This window comes from Filicampus tigris, chromosome 4, assembly GCF_054856515.1.
Source record: "Filicampus tigris isolate MCC_2025a chromosome 4, RoL_Ftig_1.0, whole genome shotgun sequence".
NCBI lineage: Eukaryota > Metazoa > Chordata > Actinopteri > Syngnathiformes > Syngnathidae > Filicampus > Filicampus tigris.
Window position 1 is genome coordinate 29,794,204 of NC_141220.1, and position 17,931 is coordinate 29,812,134.

At 48.6% G+C, this 17,931-nt stretch overlaps 2 protein-coding genes across 4 annotated transcripts in view; both read left to right on the forward strand.

The window, feature by feature from the left end:
- Positions 1-7,034, forward strand: part of LOC147149417 (uncharacterized) — a 35,121-nt gene extending 28,087 nt beyond the window's left edge. Inside the window, exon 11 of the mRNA XM_086028507.1 lies at positions 1,016-7,034. Within this exon, the coding sequence (XP_085884633.1) occupies positions 1,016-1,028 (13 nt within the window). The 3' untranslated portion in view covers positions 1,029-7,034. The remainder of the gene's footprint in view (positions 1-1,015) is intronic.
- Positions 7,035-10,682: 3,648 nt separating this feature from the next.
- LOC147149419 (filamin-C-like) overlaps positions 10,683-17,931 on the forward strand; it is a 38,990-nt gene continuing 31,741 nt past the window's right edge. For all 3 annotated transcript variants that reach the window (XM_086028488.1, XM_086028489.1, XM_086028490.1), the window contains exons 1-2: positions 10,683-11,208; positions 17,140-17,388. In XM_086028488.1, the coding sequence (XP_085884614.1) occupies positions 10,842-11,208; positions 17,140-17,388 (616 nt within the window). In that variant the 5' untranslated portion in view covers positions 10,683-10,841. The remainder of the gene's footprint in view (positions 11,209-17,139; positions 17,389-17,931) is intronic.

Here is a 17,931-nt window from a genome sequence, read left to right on the forward strand (position 1 = left end):
AGACAATTTACCCACGGCCGTCTTTTTTTCTTTATCCTCTGTGAAAAACCTTCCCGCGGTCTACTGAGTCATTTCGAGTATTTGTGAAAGTCTTCTCTGTTTGTGTCTTCGTGGCCGTATTATGCTGGCCAAGGCGCACGTTACCAGGAGGAGTCGAACAATGTCCATACAATTAGCACAAACGACTTCATTTTAGTAAAAACATTGTATTTGGCTAAAGTAATTTAAAAAAAAATTACAAAACAATTTTTTTGGGGGGGGGTTGGAATAGGATTAAAGGTATTTCAATCAGAGGAGATGCTTGGGGATACAAGCGCTTTGACTTGAGAGCGCGCTGACGGAACAAATTCAAGCCGTGTCGCAAGGCACCACCGTATTCCTGGGATGTCTCTGCAAAAGCCAGAATAATACGCTTTGTCTGAGAGAGCAGGATTACATTTGGGGAAGAGAAAAAGGAACGCATGTGGGATTAAGGAACGGGTGGGCAGTTTGTCGACGCACAACACGACCTGTCCCATCTTCATCTCACAATGATTTGAAAGGACACGCTCACATCAAAAAAAAAAAAAAAAAAAGAAAGTTGGGTGAGCTCAAAATTGGGCAATTCAACAAAATGTTTGAATTTTTGCTATTGTGAAAATGGTCTTCCCTGCATTTGACAACAAAGGAATCTGAGTTGAGCCAACGGTTGTCCCGTGAATTGAAGCTCAAGTTCAAGTTCAAAAAGTCAAAACGACTTGCTCGCTTAGTTGAGCTAACTAACAAAGTCAGTCATTCACATGTGAACCTTGTGTTTTTGACAGTGCCGTAATCAGAACTTTTGCATTTTCGCTGAACGTGTTTTCCTGGTCAGATTCGTCATTGGACGCAATCAAAGCAAACAGATGACAAAAGGCGCACGCGCGATAAAAAAAAAAAAAAAAAAAGGTCATGATCACCGGCAGGAATTGTGTTTGTCATTTCACGCTGCCCGATCTGTGTTTTGCTTCCTTCCCCGCTTGGTGTCTGCCGTCAGGGGAGCGAGCTAGCTTGGAACTCCATCTTGACGGCGACGGCGGCGGCGGCGGCGGCGCTGCTGCTGATGAGCGGCTTGTTGCGGGCGCTCGTCCGATGTTGAGCGAGCACTTTTGCCGACAGAGACGGCCCGCCACGCGGCGCGCGGCGGCTCGCTCAAGCGATCCTGGCAACGTCGGCCACCGAGCGCGGCCCGGGTGCCGCGCGTACGCCGAGGAGGCTGAGGACGATCGCCGTGGCAACGGGTTGGGGACGCTGTCACTCCTCTTCTGTGAATATTTTCTCTCTGTTAGCCTCTCGTGTGCGCCGGGTGCATTTATTTAAGCGTTATTTATTGATTTGTTGGCTTCAATATATTGTTTGTCATATGCGTTCGATGCACTGAAATGTACATATTGTTGTTAGTATTCTTATCATTATTATCATCATATTTCCATGATTTAATGATTGCCGGGGCGGCCAAACCGTTGCGCACGGGGGTCAGTATTTGATGTTTAAAGCGGACATGTGGCCGAGCGCATTATTCACAGTGAGAGTAGGGGCTTTAAAAAAAAGAAGAAAAAAAAAAAAAGAAAATGGTAATATGTGCATGTAAAAAATGTCAAATAGTTGAAAATGAGATGATCATCATTTCCATTTCTTTGAAAATGTTAGAATTTATACAGTGGTACTTTGACTTGCAAGTGTTCCAAATGACACGTTTTTCAAGTTACGAGTGGCCGCCTGGTCCAGTTGTGAAGGGTGAAGCGGGAAAAAAAAAGTCACGGATGTGATTTCCACTATTTAAAGAGGAAGACAACCCAAACATATTTTCTAAAAACGGCATTCTGATGAATATGGCGTTTGTGGTATCTAAGAAATCCACCCGTTTTTTGCTAGCTCAGTGGGCGGCCATTTTGTCACTTCTGTCGACTGAAAATGACATCACAGTTGGTCGGGGCTCAGTTAATAACCGATCAGGGCTCAGCTTCAGAAAACAGGTGAGCCGTGATTGGTCGTTACCTGAGCCCTGAGCACTTGTGATGTCATCTTCATCTTCGACAGACGTGACAAAATGGCCGCCCCCTGAGATGGACAAAAAGGGGTGGATTAACTCTTATTCCACAAACGCAATATTCATCAGAATGCCGTATTTCAACGAGTGGACCTGCATGGAACATATTGTGGAAAAAAAAAACTGTTTGGGTTAACTTCCTTTTTAACAAACAATCAATCACACAAATACAAAATGAAAATACGCGCACAGAACACGGAGCAGACACCTGCGCCGCGCTACCAAACGTCCAACAAGATGGACTGCAGCTCCTGATGTCATTCACTAGGCCCTGCCTCTTAAAAGGCACACACACCTCTCCCGCGAATACTACGGTGCGTGAGAGAGGACTGGTGTGGCTGGATTTGTTGGCCTATGGGTCGCAGCGGCTGCGCAGCGCGCACAGCAGGTAGCCCCGAAAGAACACACCAGTAGCCCGCAAGAAGGGATGTTATTTGGATATTGATCAGTTTCCGAATGATCAATGTCTTCACATGAATGAGTATCGTCCCTTGATAAAAATAACAAGAACAATGTGTCTCACATTTCTAGGTCTCTTCCTTCCAGACAGGCCACAACAAAATGGCCACAATTCATTTCAATGGGGGGAACTGATTGCATGGAAGTCAAGGTACCACTTGAATTGAGTTCACCGCAACCAAAAACAATTGGGACAATATGAAACGATCAATTAACAAAGGAATGAAAAAAGGCATCCCTCGAAATTCCATCCATGCGAATGAAGACATTTTGGGGGGGAAAACGCGACAACCATTTTCTTTCTTGGGTGGGCTGCTAACATTTCTTCCAAACGACGGTTGTTGGCCGCCGACGTGCGAAAAATGCAAAAGACAGCAAGCGTTAGCCAGCATGAATCTGCTGTTGAAAATCTCAATGCGCTTTTTAATTGGCCATCACGACGACGACGACGACGACGACGACGACGACGACGACGACGACGACGACGACGACGACGACGACGACGACGACGACGACGACGACGACGACGACGACGACGACGACGACGACGACGACGACGACGTCGACGACGACGACTCTGCGCGTCCGATTGACTCAGATAAACAGCAGCCGCAGCGTTTGCCTCATTTTGGCCGCGGGCTCTTCGGCTTCTCGTCTCAATTCCCCCCCCCCCCCCCCCCCGAATCCACCGCCATCATGGGTCCTATCAGGAGCCCCAACGTCAGCGCGGCGTCTCTGCTGAATGTTCTCGGGGGTCACTGGGTGATTCCTGCGGAACTTTGAGCGGTCTGATGGAAGCCGTTAATGGCTCTCGCCGCCGCCGTTACGACTTGTCTTGGTTTGGGCTCTCATTTCACGCTTGATAAAGCGGTGGCAAGCGGAAGCTGCCTTGTCATTGTTGCAGCCGGAGCGGACCGAATGTCTGCATTTGCTTGTCTTGTGGCCACAGAACAAAACAAAGCCGCTTGAAGTCGACCCATTTTCAACATCGTAACCAAGATGGTGCGCGCGCACCGAGAATCAGGCAGAATTGGGGCAATTCTTTTCTCCCCATTGCCTAGGACACTTCCTCAACGTCCCCACAAGATGATCCAGATGGGAATGGGGAAGAATTTTGCATTTGCGATTCCATTTTCGACATGGCTTCGTGCTTACCGATGCAGCTAAGCCGCCGTGGATAAAGCTGCTTTCGTTTTTCCCCTTCCTTTTCTCTCCAATCACAGCTCAGAACGAGACGCTTAAAGCAGCCTCACCGGCAGCCAAGCTGCGGTCGGTCAATTTAAATGCAGTTCCCCCGCACCCCCCCCCCCCTCCCTACAAGTAATTGATAAGTAAGCAAAAATCCTATTGCTAGTGATCGCATTACTGGGAACTGGTTTTCAAAAAGAATCCATTTCGAATTCCCATGCCAAGTTCGGAGTGACTTTTTTTTCTGGTGGATCTACTCGTAAAACGGTCTTCGCTGACAGTCGTGAACAAGTCGGCCAAAACGAGGGAGAAGGGAATGTGCGAATGGCAAAATTGGAAGCGGTTGTCGGTTAGTGTGCAAGCCACTTTGGACCACTAACCAGACAAGTCACTTGTGACATACATGAACATACAAAATGCCCACTGTACATAGTCAGGGATTCAAAGTTATTCACATTCCGTCTGTGGAAGCTTATTGTTTACATTTGAGATTTTTGGTTTGTGGTAAGAAAACGCAGGCGCAAAAGTGCAAAGCTGTTGGAGCATTTCTTTCTGCAAAGCCGCGGCATCCGGCTCAAGATCACTCAACTAGTACGCCCTTTGTCCTCACTAGTACAACAACCGTGTGTCTTTTTTTTCCCACTACCATCTGCCATCCGTGAGCTTATGCCCCACGAGTAGTAACGTGTAGTTAGTTATTATTTTGCCTAAATTGTCCTTCTAGTGTCCAGAAATGTCACACAGTAGTGACATAGTAGTGCTACAAATGTTGCTAGTAAGACCTAGTCATTCCACTTATCGGTCAGGACAAAGAGCATGCTTGTACAAAGACACCTTGAGCATGGATATGCAACTGCACAGTTTGTGCATCAGGGTTCATTGATCGCCGACATCGGCGTGGAGGCATTCGCAACTCCTTAGTAAGCTGCGGTCATTTTTCGCAGGGTATAAAAATCATATGCCTGTGACTTGTGATATTGTCTGTCTACACCATTTTTGTTGAACACTGCCACATCATTTGTTAACCCGCTAATGATGTTTTGCATTATTTGTGAGCGTTAAGCAAAGTGGGCTTTCCTATGGCAAAGCAAAGTGGTGGTTTTAGCTCAAATTTATGCGTGCAAGTCAAAGCAAAAAAAACAAAACAAAAAAAACATTACAAATTTGGCCGTATCGTAAAAAATTCCCAAGTTCGGCTTAGTCGTATCTCAAGGCACTAGTGTGGGGGGAAAAAAAAGAAAAAAGCCTTTACTAGTAAGATAGGAGTGTGCTGACCTGACTTGTCTTGCTAGTGAGGACCTACTGGTACGTGGTTGGACCTCAAGCTGCATTTGAAGGCTAGCCAAGAAATGCTCCAGCGGCTTTCCATGCAAAAGTGTCATGTCATGATGATGTCACTTGAGCTCAAGTCCCGAAGAAACCACACGCCGCTCTTCGGCGGAGCCTTCCGAAATTCCATTTGTACCCGCGTTGTAGAAAGTTCTCTTCTAAAATCAAAAGAGAGCATCATATATTTGATATCGTGGGATGTAGAATGTCTATTTACGGTGACTTTGTCTCAAAGAGTAACAATAACGTCGATGACTAATAACGCTCCAAAGCTGTTGTTGTGTTGGCTGCATGCCTTGACTTTGAACTTTTGATTTTCATGAGCACAACATTGCGAGCGGCAAATGCCAAATGTCTTTTTACTGTCCGTTGATGCAAAGCCATGATGAACGAACGCCGGAGCCTACCCCAGCTGTCGCAACTCCACTTGCCGCTGACTGCAACACAAGGCACGCGCCTCCTCTTATTTGCCAGCGCCAATGCCACGTAGATGACTGATCTAAAAGGGTCATGAATTTTTTCAAAAGGATACGTTGAATAAAAGGATACGTTTCCTGTCGCAATCTAAAATCGAAACAATCTAAACTTAGTCCCGAATTTTGTTTAAGCGGTCAAACCGCAACAATTTTTGGAAACACTTTATATTCCCAAAGCATCAACAAGGGGTATTAAGCTAAGGTGGCGTTTGACACTTTGTAAGTTTTACTCTTGAAAGCGCTTCTTCACCTATTTTGTTTGAAACTTTTTAGCATTTAAACAGGTTTTTACAAATGAACATCTAATGCAGATCACCATCGCATTGCATCTTGTTAAAGAAGCTTTTATTATTTTGTTTTAACTCTTAACGCGGGCTAGCTTCTCTTTACACTTGTGTGACAGATAAAAATGTGTAAATAGCAATAAAAAAAAGATGCAAACATCATCACTAAAGCTACCTTTGGTTATTGTGTTTAGAATTTGATTGCTAGTAGACATTAACTTAAAGCAGAAAAAAGTCAACTTGTTTTTTGTAAGAATGGCTGACTAAATTATTATATATTTTCTTAAAAATCCGTTCATGTTGCACCTCATCTTTTGAATTTTACGAATAGGACAGGTCAACTTCATGAAAAATAAAAAACATCTGATAATCCTATTGCACCCCGTCACCGTTAAAATTACAAACAAATGTTGTGTTGCTTTTATTTGAACCACGATGACTACACTTTAGCAGGGATTAACGTCATGATAAAAGTAAAAATAAATAAATGCAAATGTACTTCACATTACAAATTGTCATTTCAGTTAAGGATGCATTTTTCACCTGTTTTATATTTGACTAATAATACAGAACTTCTTCCCCCAAAAAAGAAGAAAGGACGTGCATTTCCACCTTGTCATTAACTGTTTTCAAATTGGAATAGTACAGAACTTAATTTGAGAAATATGTAAAAAAAAACAAGCAAAACCCCTTCATATTACAACACGTCACCACTGACTGTGAAATGTTTGAAAATTTGTGGTTGTACGCATTGCCTTCAGGTTGACTTTTTTTTTTTTTGGTAACAATTAAATGGCAAAACATTTGTATGACGATTGCCTTGATATTACCAGTCGTCATTCAAGTCTTTCATTTGATTGCTTTTGACATTTTATTGATAACACTAATTTGTCTTTTACAACTGATTGTTACGAATTTGAACCATAAATCATTTGCAGTCCAGTCAATTGAGGCTTTGCAACGGTGGCAGTCGACTACTCCTGACAGATGTACATTTTTGACCCCCCCCCCCCCACCCCCCCAAAGTCACCCATGTAACGGTTCGCATTGGCCGTCGGAGTTGCCACAACGTCGTGTCAGCTCACGTTGAGCGAGAGGCTCTTCAGCCAGCTGCTTTGCATATCCGTCAGTTGGCTTTGTTGCTTTGCGCATAGTTGTGGCTCTTTTCTTATCTGCGGCTGCAGTTTTATTGTCACTGGCTTAAGAAAATAAACAGAATTTGCTGCCCTCGTGGTGTCTGAGCGCTGCCTTTTCTGTCATGGGGGCTCACCCGGTCTTCAAGTGTCCCGTTCTTCATGAAGCTAGCAGCTGAGCGCGAGCCGTCGCCGGCCGCCTCGCGTTACACGGACGGCTTGTCATCAAATACAAATACTTGGTGACTCAGACGTCACCGAGCTTTACGTACCTTTTTATTCTCAATTGACTTCATACTTTTGTCCTGTACTTTGGTAAATCGACTTTCTACTTGTTCATTTGTCAAAAAGGCCTTGTTACTTTTTCCCCACCTGCGCTGGTGATGACACAATGTAAAGAAAAGAAAGCCCTAGATCAAGCAAATAGCTAGAAAGTGCTAAAGTTAAGCACAGGTGAGAGCTTGATTGATTGCAATCTTGGGCTCTTTGAAGGTGAATAAAAAAATAAATAAAACGGGACAGCAGCGACGACCAGGAAAGATTTACCGCAATCATAAAAGAGAACCGCTTGATATTGTCGGCTACAAGAATGATTTGTGGCGAATGCGCCTAAGAACCTCCAGCTACTGCCCATCAAAAGTGTCAGCATTATGGAAGTTGCTAAAAGAGACTGCTGTATGTTGTGGGCGCAGATTTGTTCTTTTTAAGGTATAAAATTGACTCTTGTGCTTGGGTACATTTCACGCTGCAACAACGAGGCACTCTAAAGTGGCCACACCAGCACAGAGTCACGTCACTTCCCTTCCTGAATCGGTTGCCAGTCAATCGTACGGCACACAGAGACAAACAAAAGGTCATACTCACAATCACACCTAGGGGCAATTTAGTGTCCAATCAACCTACCATGCATGCTTTTGAAATGTGGGAGGAAACCGGAGTGCCCGGAGAAAAGCCACGCAGGCAGGCACGGGGAGAACACGCAAACTCCACACAGGAAGGCCGGGGCCGGAATCGAACCCACGACCTCCGCACGGCGAGGCGGACGCGCTAACCAGTGGACCACCGTGCCGCCCTCGACGCTGTATCTGTACCCGAATTCAAAAGATTGTGTACTTTTTCCTTCTCTGCTTGTATGGATGAGAATAGCCCCCATTGCGGGGGTGTGACATAAGCTGGCAGACACGGACCTCCTACCCCCCCCCCCCCCCCCCCCATGCCAGGAAATGCTGCGTTCACTGTCACGACTCAGCCTGACTAAGTTGGAGAAGATGCTAAGATCCCCAAAGTAGCAGACGCTCTAATCGGAATAAAGCTTGACAAAGACGAAGCGAGCTTTAAGTTTCAATCCCTTCCCTGAAGGTGTCAAAATGCCGTCGGGAGTCTGAATGGAAGTCTTGCCTCGTTCCCTTTCAAGTCCTCAAGGTGGGAATGTCCCAGCGCCTCCTCCCATGTGCAAAGCACAAGCATCAAGTCCACTCTGCAGTGAACGGAGGCTGGCCAAAGGGGTCACAAACACATTCGGAAGCTCGGTACAAAGCATTTCCATTTTCCTTTTCAGGCGTCCTATGATGGATGTTGACAAAATGACAAAACCAAATGGAACGTTTCCCAACAGATGCCAATTGATTAGGTACACCTCCTCTCCTCAGGCGCCCTAGAAAATCCTTTTTTCCATTTCCAGCATTGATATGCCAAGTGACTCAAGCCCCCCCACCTCCCACCACAGGGGGGTGGAAATCCCTCGCGGCGACACGGACAGGCGCGGGCCAATAATACGGCGGCAGCAGGTAGGAAAATGCTCCTTCTGTAAGCGTCTGAATCTGTGTGAGAGCGCTGACATTTCATTTTCATGAAGGTCACGCTCATTTGAGGAGTCTCTGCTGTCAGGTCCTGTTAAATGCAGATTGGGCTGACCAAATCTTGCAACGTATTTGAACAAATCACCTGTGTCCGGAATGAGAAGGAATCCCAGCTGACACGGTCAACGACTGACCGCGAAACGGAGTCAAACTTGGCTGACCGTCGGCTGACCTTTCGACACGGGAAGCTCACTCTCGTCTTGGGTGCCAATGAAATTCAGCTCATGGACGACTCCAGCAAGGGCGCGATTACGCAGTCTCCCCGAACCTCTTCGCTTCTTCCTATTTGGAATTGTTGAATGGAAAAAGAGACGGGGGCGGGGGTGCAGGGAGAGTGCACAATTTGTGGCGTGAAAGACGATTCATCGCAGCCGATATTAGTGAAAATCCACAACGCGGAGAACCCGCACAGCAACATCAAAAGGGCAAATCGTGTGAAACAACATAGACGGACGGGCTAAGGAAATTAGCATTGACGTTCAACCAACTTTGACGGTGAATCATTATTTTTCTGTCATTAATTATGAGCGCACATTGTTTTTATTGTTGAATGGCAATGATGATGAAAACTGTCCCAATGTGGAAAATCCCAATCACGGATGACACGGAATGACATTTCCCGGAACGCATCTCATACGCCGGCTGCTGCTGAGTCACGACACCGAGCACAGCGAGCGAGGTCGACGGCTCGCGGTGGCGCACACACAAACGCGCTCCCAAAAGCGCGTATCGATTTGCTTTCACAGTCACCTCCGATGAACCTGCGTCTTAATTGTACTCAGCACTTTGATTAGTGCCAAGAACAGGCTTATGGATCGTCCTCAAGGGGAACCTTTTGCTGAGCTCAAAGGAGAAATGGACACAAAAGCAGATCGCTACGGCCACGATTTTGCTGTCCACTCCCACGAGCGGCCCATGAAAAGATTTTGTCATCACCGCGCTGCAGTATTTGACTGGGACGTGATGCATTGGCAGCCCGACTTGATTCCCAGTGAATCAATCGTTTTCAAAGCCGTTTCGATTCACACAACCTGTATGGGAGTCTTAGGCCATCCGCCCCGCTTATTTGCCATTTTGACCAAAACGCGCACGTTTGTTGTTAAAGCGGAATAAGGCCGGTTCCGAACTCGAAGTTGAGATTTGCGACGGTGGTCGAACGTCTTCCGATTGTCAGTAGCGAGTCGGATAGGGGAGGAAACAAAATGTTTCTTGACACGCGGGATCATCTTTTGGAGACAGCCACCGATGGGGCCTGTGCTGACATTGATGGAAAGGGGAGACCAGTCGCAAATTTCTCCCGATTGCGCACAAAGGTAAAAATCGGCCAAGCGATGGCTGGTAATTTGGGAAACTTGTCAATAGCGAGCACTGCACTTTTGCAAACTACAAGCACAACCACCAACACGGTCCAAGTTGAAGTGACGAGCTCGCCAACAACTGCCTTTTGTCGAGGCGCAATTTTGGAAAGCTTCAAAGTGGCTCTACAAGTGTACCTAATGTAGTGACCACCGGCTGCTTGTGTCCTTTTTTGAAAAAGCCTTCTCTCACTTTCTTTTCTTAGCTCAGTTGTTCGGCCTCTTGAGTGCTGGAAGTGACACACGTTGTCAACAATCGCAAGCGCACACACGCACACACACACACACAGGGTCTCCCAAATAGGAGCGGCTAAAAATAAGCCGCATGCTTGGACTGGGCTCTGACCAATCGGGGGCCCCCCCCGGCCCGGTAAACCGAGCCCCCGGACCGCTTGCGGATGAGCGCATGGAGCATGATCACAGGGCTCCGGAATGACGCGCTGCGGGGGTGGGCGGCGTGGGGGGGCGGGGGGCCTTTATAAAGCCGCCAGTTGTCCGTCCGGACATTCAAGTCCAACGCGCGGAGAGACGAGCCGCCGCCTGATCCCGGGGGGGGCCGACCGCACAGGACAAGGAGCGACTTTGAGCAAAGGGGCGCAAATTGAATCCAGGAGCAAGCCGAAGCGGGACGTCCATCCAAGTTGCTGACGACGAAGCCAGCGAGGCGCTAAACTTGCAAGCGGGGCCGCCATGATGAGCAACAACTACGGCGAGGAGCCGCAGTACTACCAGGCGGCCGACTTTGGCGGGGAGGAGGACGAGGAGATGCCGGCCACCGAGAAGGACCTGGCCGAGGACGCGCCCTGGAAGAAGATCCAGCAGAACACGTTCACCCGCTGGTGCAACGAGCACCTCAAGTGCGTCAACAAGACCATCGGCGACCTGCAGCGCGACTTCAGCGACGGCCTGAAGCTCATCTGGCTGCTGGAGGTCCTGAGCCAGAAGAAGATGTACCGCAAGTACCACAGCAGGCCCAACTTCCGCCAGATGAAGCTGGAGAACGTCTCGGTGGCACTGGAGTTCCTGGACCGGGAGCACATCAAGCTGGTCTCCATCGGTGAGTGCCTCCCCCCCCCCCCCCCCCCCCCCCACTCCGGCTGTCCCGCGCCGATGCTGTCGCACCGCCCCGTTCGCCGAGGCCCCCCGATTGCGCGCGCGGTTGTCGGTGGCCGTGGACGACGGCCACGCGATTGCCGCCAAAGTGGAACAGATGAAGCTTTTGCACTTGAGGGGGCGCTGACGGTCCCCGCCATGGGAAAAAGGAGGTTTCCGGTGATAGAATTGGAAGTGTGAGTGGAAGAGTGCTTCCCATTGCGCGACGGAATGTCAATTGCCTGTCCGAGTCAAGTGCCGTCGTTCGCTCCGGTGGGTTTTAGGAAGCCCGCATCCAACCGCGCAAAAGCCATCGTGTGCTTGATTCAACTCATCCCGAGTGCATGGGAATTGGATCTGTCTGCCAAAACCCGGGACAGCACACCCGAAAAACTGCTCTGGCAGAAGCCGAATGTCACCAAATGCGTCAAAATGACTCAGAGCAAAGGAAGTCCAGGGCTGAAGTCCAGGGTTCTTTTCTCAGAGGGGATGTGACATGACTCCTTCTTGTGACTGGCTCCAATTCCGCAATTCAGAGGCCCCAAAATTGCATTGCCAAATGGAAAACATGTCCTCGTCATATATGTCCCCAAAAAGATCCGTTTTCTCCGTTGCGTCTCATTTTGACAGCGCCGCGTTGCCTTTCAGGCGCCAGATTCAAAATCAGCTGCCACAATTCAGCTCAGATTTACACGGACTCCACCCAACACTTTTGCACTTACTTACACTTGCTTGATATGCAGTACACATACACTCACATACTGGATATATTCATCCTACAATCCAATCCAATTTTATTTATAAAGCACAGATCGAGCTGTAACAAAGCACTTTACATACAAACACGTACACAAAAGGCCATAATACAACAAGTGGAATCAATAAATGAACATAAAACACACATCACATATACAATAGACACCGGAAAAGAGCCCAAAATTTCAGCTCCGATCAAAAGCCAGAGAATAGAAGGATTGCTCTAAAAACCTAACTTCTCGCTTGTTGCTAGGCAGACTTAGTGGGCCAAGTGAAGTCAGGCCCAGTCAGCTGTTTGAACGACAAGCTAGGGGCCAACGGGACTTCTATGTTCATAATTGAATCACGTATTCAATTTAAGCACATGTAGGAAGGTAAAAGCAAAAAAAGTCGTTTGGGCGGATTCCAGAGGGCACTGGCCACCTTGCCCTCACACAGAGATGCAATTGGAGTGAATTTCTGTGCCTTTGGCTACAATGTAGACTCACGTAGGCCTAATTAATGGCCGGTAAACCTTTGCCAGAATGTACATGCATTTTTTGTTTTGTTTTTTAACGGCGCCAACAAGGGAACATAATTGCGCCCTTCAGGCTCTGGAAAGAGTACAAGCAACTACTTTGGAGTCCAATAATCAGCCCCCGTCAGTTCATTGTACCTGAAGGGATCCAAATGGACTTCGAGCATGCTAATATTTCCCACGCCGTGTATTAGGTCCACTTGCGCAATCGAAGGAGATGGACTTTCTTTTCTCTTCATTTGGTGGCGTTGGTCTTGGCAGCCCTGCTTCCACTGCGTTTGGATGTTAGATGAGTTGTCCAATGGCATTTCGGCCGGATGCGTTGCCACGCGCATCGAACGTGACCAGGTCCTTCGCAGTCGCAGTGCTGGCCCGTGCAACTTCCTTGATATTAGAAATGGGACCGTTTCGTAGTTCAACCAATCACGTCAGGGCTCAAGGTGTCGTTGCAAATGTTACAGCAGAGGCGTCACTGAGCAGCAGCGGCGGCCGCCTGGGCTTTCGGCCGCCTCGGCTTTCGGCCGCCTCGGTTTTCGGCCGCCTCGGCTTTCGGCCGCCTCGGCTTTCGGCCGCCTCGGCTTTCGGCCGCCTCGGCTTTCGGCCGTTCGACACTCTGCTTCGTCAACGGGGTGGTGCGATTGAGCGAGCGCGATGCTGCTTATGCACGTCGCGGCGGGTCCAACAGGCCTGGCCGCATTCTGCAAGGTCAGAGGCCAGACTTGCCGGCTGACCGGCTGACTGCTGGACACCAGCCCCATACAGACTTTTACCTTCTGGGTTTGATGTCGGGCTTCGCCTGGTGGCGGGTTGTGCCGTTGGCACCCGGCAAGGCCTTCAGTGCACGGGGCTCAGCCGCAACAAAAACACACACAAAAAAAAAACCCCAAAATACTGCAACGACACGCAGCTTTGCCATGTACATCGAGAGTAGTTCGCAATCAATATTTCACAACATGACCAGAAGAAATACTGAAGTAAAAGGCATCAAGCTCACCAAAGATGCGTCAACGTATTCATGATTAATGTCGGCCGAAACAGGTTTTGCTCCAACTGAGCGATAGGCGGGAGGCAAAAATGCTAATGTTAATCTCATTGTCATTATTGACATGTTTGGATAGTCAAACGTGGCTGGAACAAGTTTTGCTCTGACTGACCAATCAGACAAAATATGCCGAAAACACCATTGAAGGGGTGGAATATATATGTATCGTTGGATGGACCAGCCCTGGGCAGATTAGATTGACATGGCAACATAGAGGCTGAAATCTGATTGGAGGCCAAAAATCGAACATCAACTTGTATGTAACTGGAAGCAGTGCGGTCCAAAGAAACACAACAAAATGAAGAGAACAGCCTTTTGGGAAGATTTGAGGTCGGCGCTGCCTGCCCACCGCTGCATTTGAGTGAAATTGCACTTCCGGGCAAGACTTTGGTGGCCCGACCGCGACGGCCGCATGCTAGCCGTTAGCTGGAGGCACCGGAAGCGCTCCGATGAGCTCGATCGGCGTCGCAGGGTGCGTCCCCGATGATTTGCGCAGCTCACCTTCATGTGTGTTGGAAGAACACCCGCAGTCTCACCGGCCTTCCGCATGCTAAAAGTCCCCGGATTGTTTGAACGAAGAGCCCGGCCATCCCCGCACAGACCGTCAGAGGCAAGAAAAGGCCACGAGCGGGCCGGCCGGCCGGCTTGCACCTGTGCGGCGGTGTGTGCGCGTCCGCCGGGCCTTTGACGGATGTCTCTCTGTGCTCGCAGCTGGCTCGCCAATGCCAGACGCACGCTGGGCCACTTTAGCCGCACCTGAGCGTGCCACTCAAAGTGGGACACGCCGGCCCTTTGGCCCGCCACACATGACACGCGAGAGATCGGGAGAGGCAAAGCAGCTGCTCACTCAACAACGCACTCAAGCGGAAGAGGTCACCACAATTCCAGACATGTTTGTCTCATTTGAGCAAATAGCGCCATCAGCAGGTTGCAACAGAGAGATTGGAAGAGTCGCAGAAAGCGCACGTGCTTGATGAACATGCGACAGACCTTGCACAACAATCAGGCAAAGATGGGGGAAAAAAATGATCGAAAGATGACAAACCTTGCACCAAAAGCGGGCCCACATCTGACAAACCTACTGAAAATAGATCAAAATTCAATCAAATGACGCAGAAAATACGACAAAACCAGGCAAAAATCTAATCAAAACTCAGGAAGGTATGATGAAGTTTGAAAATAAATCGGACAAAAAAACGGACAAAAGTATGACAATCCTTAGGTCCAAATCAGGCATAAATCGGACAAAATTTGACCTTTTTAGGTCAAATTGGACAAAAATGTAAAAAATCTGGAAAAAAAAATACGTCAACAATCTGACAACCATGACAAAGCATTGACCAAAAAAAACAAATAGAAATCAGACAAAACCTGCAAAAAGATGGACAAAAAATTGGACAAAAAAAAAAGACAAGCAAAAACATAACAGACAAAATCTGATCAAAGTTGGACAAAAATGTAAAAAAAAAAAAAGAAAAAAGAAAGAAAGATCAACCGGGCAATTTGTGAATGAACTAGTTTGCTGGACAGCGGAAGGGAACACAATCACTTAGTTTGAGACGCCTTCTGGGTTGCATAGAAATTCGCGGTGACATCGCAGAGGTAAGAAGAGGACGCCGGCCAGTGGGGAGCTCACAATCAGTCGACCATGCTCAAGTCTGCTATCACCTTGCGCTAATGCAGCAACGTTGCAGAATCAATGGCAAAAAAGGCCAAACGGCTTCTCGCCATTCAAATTTGACAGAAACCCAAAAGCTAGCTCTGTCCAGACCTTCTCAAAGAAAGAGGAATTACCCCCATAATCCCCCCCCCCAAAAAAAGAAAACAAGCAGCCCAGGCTGTTGGCCGGAAGTCGTCGCCAGTCCACAAAGTGCTGAGCGCATTAAAAGTGCAGCGCATGCTTGAGGTTAAGCGATGGCATCTTTAAATTAAAGCGGCTCATTCGGCAAACTTTCCCTCCAGGCAACTTTTGGGAAATGAAGTGCTTGGCTTTGCCGCCGATTGGGCCAATCTCCAAGTCTTTGATTTATCGCACGCTGGCGCTGCCACTTTGGGAGGTAATTGAAATCCGAGCGCTATTTATGCGGAGAGAGATCCACTTGCGCGTCTCCTCAGCTGTCACTGTCTTCACTGTAGCATTGTGGGCACATGACGGATTGGCGGAGATCCTGTGCCAGACAGCTGTCTGCTAGAAAGGGGCTCGGGCGGGAGCCGCGTTGGATTGCCCTCCCCCCCGGCACTCAATCACCGTTGTTTATATACCTACTCAGAATAGCCCGGTCAGCTCTGCACTCCAACATTGATAAAACATGCCCGGCGTGGCTCTTCAATCTTGAGTCCTCGCTCACCCAAAAGCCGCCCTACACGTACCGAAGGCCATTTTTCAGGCGCTTTAATTGACAATTCTTTTTTCTGCCGCACATGGAAAAGAACCGCATGGCTCCATCTTTAGCTCCACTAGCTTCATGCTATTGCTATTGGCATCATATCATCTTGGTGGGCAACAGACATTAGACAGACACCAGAGCAATGCTCGCGACTTGGTTGAACATCTTTCTTCCGCGTAGACTTGCGGCGACAAGCGGCTGAAATATGTCCTAGCAACTGACTTACGTCCAAAGCAAAAGCGCAGGACTGGGCCCCCCTCGTCACCACCCTTCCCCCAAAAGACTGAAATGTTGACAAAAGGCCTAGCTGGACCAAAACGACGTTGGCCGACAGCGACAGACGCTCACCCCCCTTGGCGTCGGGCACGCTGGCAAAGCACACCGCAACGACAGACGGCGGCGCTGACCATAAAGTAGCTTCTGCGCATGCATAAGATACCCTTCCATACCTTCGGCGCCGGTAGTCGCTATTTCTCATTGTTAGAAAAATCCAACCGGAAAGATGTTGGCCGGGGGGCGGATTACAAAAACGTAAACAATGCATTCGGCTCTATTCTTCGCTCACGATGAACTCCCACGCAAAGTGAACCCTCACGTTCTTGACACGGTATGGTCAAATACTTCAATTGTCAAGCCTCGCTCTTGCACTTGGAAGAAGATTAAAGCAGGGAAGGCGTGCTCACCGTTTATCCGCATTTGTCACTTCCCGTTGGTGATTTGCTAGCCAACAGCCAATCAGAGTGAGCAAATGTCACGGCTGGCGACGCCGATTCAACATGCGTAAACGCCCCCAAGACGCTTACAGACGAGTTACGACACTACACCAATCAGGCGGCGCATTCAGACGCCACGACACTTCACGACCTCCGACGTGGGTTTGGTCTATCGAGGCCTAAAGGTTCAACGCTGGGGCTTACTGCATGTGTGGTATTTCTCCACGTTTTCAGTCATAATCTTCTAACCTGTGTCATGTACATTGAAACAAATCCCTGACTTCATTTGACAGGGTCTTTGGGGGCGGGACTTGAGTGGGTCCTTGTACTTTTGCCAGAGTCATTCCTGACACAAATGACTCGGACTTAAGTAAAGGGTGCGAGTGCCGCTGGCACCTGTGCCTGAAAAAGAGCAGAGTGAAGGCAAAGTGTCCAGTGCTGTGCAGGACTAACTTAACCGACTTCTGTTCTCTCATCCCAGACAGCAAAGCCATCGTGGACGGCAATCTCAAGCTGATCCTGGGCCTCATCTGGACTCTCATCCTGCACTACTCCATCTCCATGCCCATGTGGGACGACGAGGACGACGAGGAGACCAAGAAGATGACGCCCAAGCAGCGTCTGCTGGGCTGGATCCAGAACAAGGTGCCCCAGCTGCCCATCAACAACTTCAACCGCGACTGGAGGGACGGCAAAGCCCTGGGAGCTTTGGTGGACAACTGCGCTCCAGGTCAGACACGCAATTTCGGAACTCGAAATCTCACCGCGATCACATTGCCCACACGGGCTAAAGTGCCTGCCGGCGCTTTCCAAAGTCAGGAACTTTGACCAGTGCAGCCACCTACGAGCGTCCGAGTCGTCGCTTGGTCACCGGTTGTTTTGCTTTGTGTTGGGAGCCCAAATGTGTTTTACGAGCAACTTTCAGATATGCCGCCATTGTTGTACAACAACATGAACCGCGCGCAGACAAATCCGCTAGTCCACGCATATCTACCACTTACCCTACCGTACGGCGCTCTCTGCTCACCACGCCCGCACTCTCCATTCCAGCGCTTTTATCCACTTCTTGCTCCGCACTACATTTGGTTGCTCGTTTCTTCCGATTATCTGCCCTAAACAAAAGTGTCCTCGCAGCACAGCAAGCAGATTTTAGGCCTCTCGCCCAAAGTCGGCTGTAATAGGCGCCAGCTCACAGGCCGTTTTTTTTTCTGGCTCAATGGAAGAAAATGATTGAAGTATAATTTCCAAATAAAACAATGTTTGAATCGTTTTG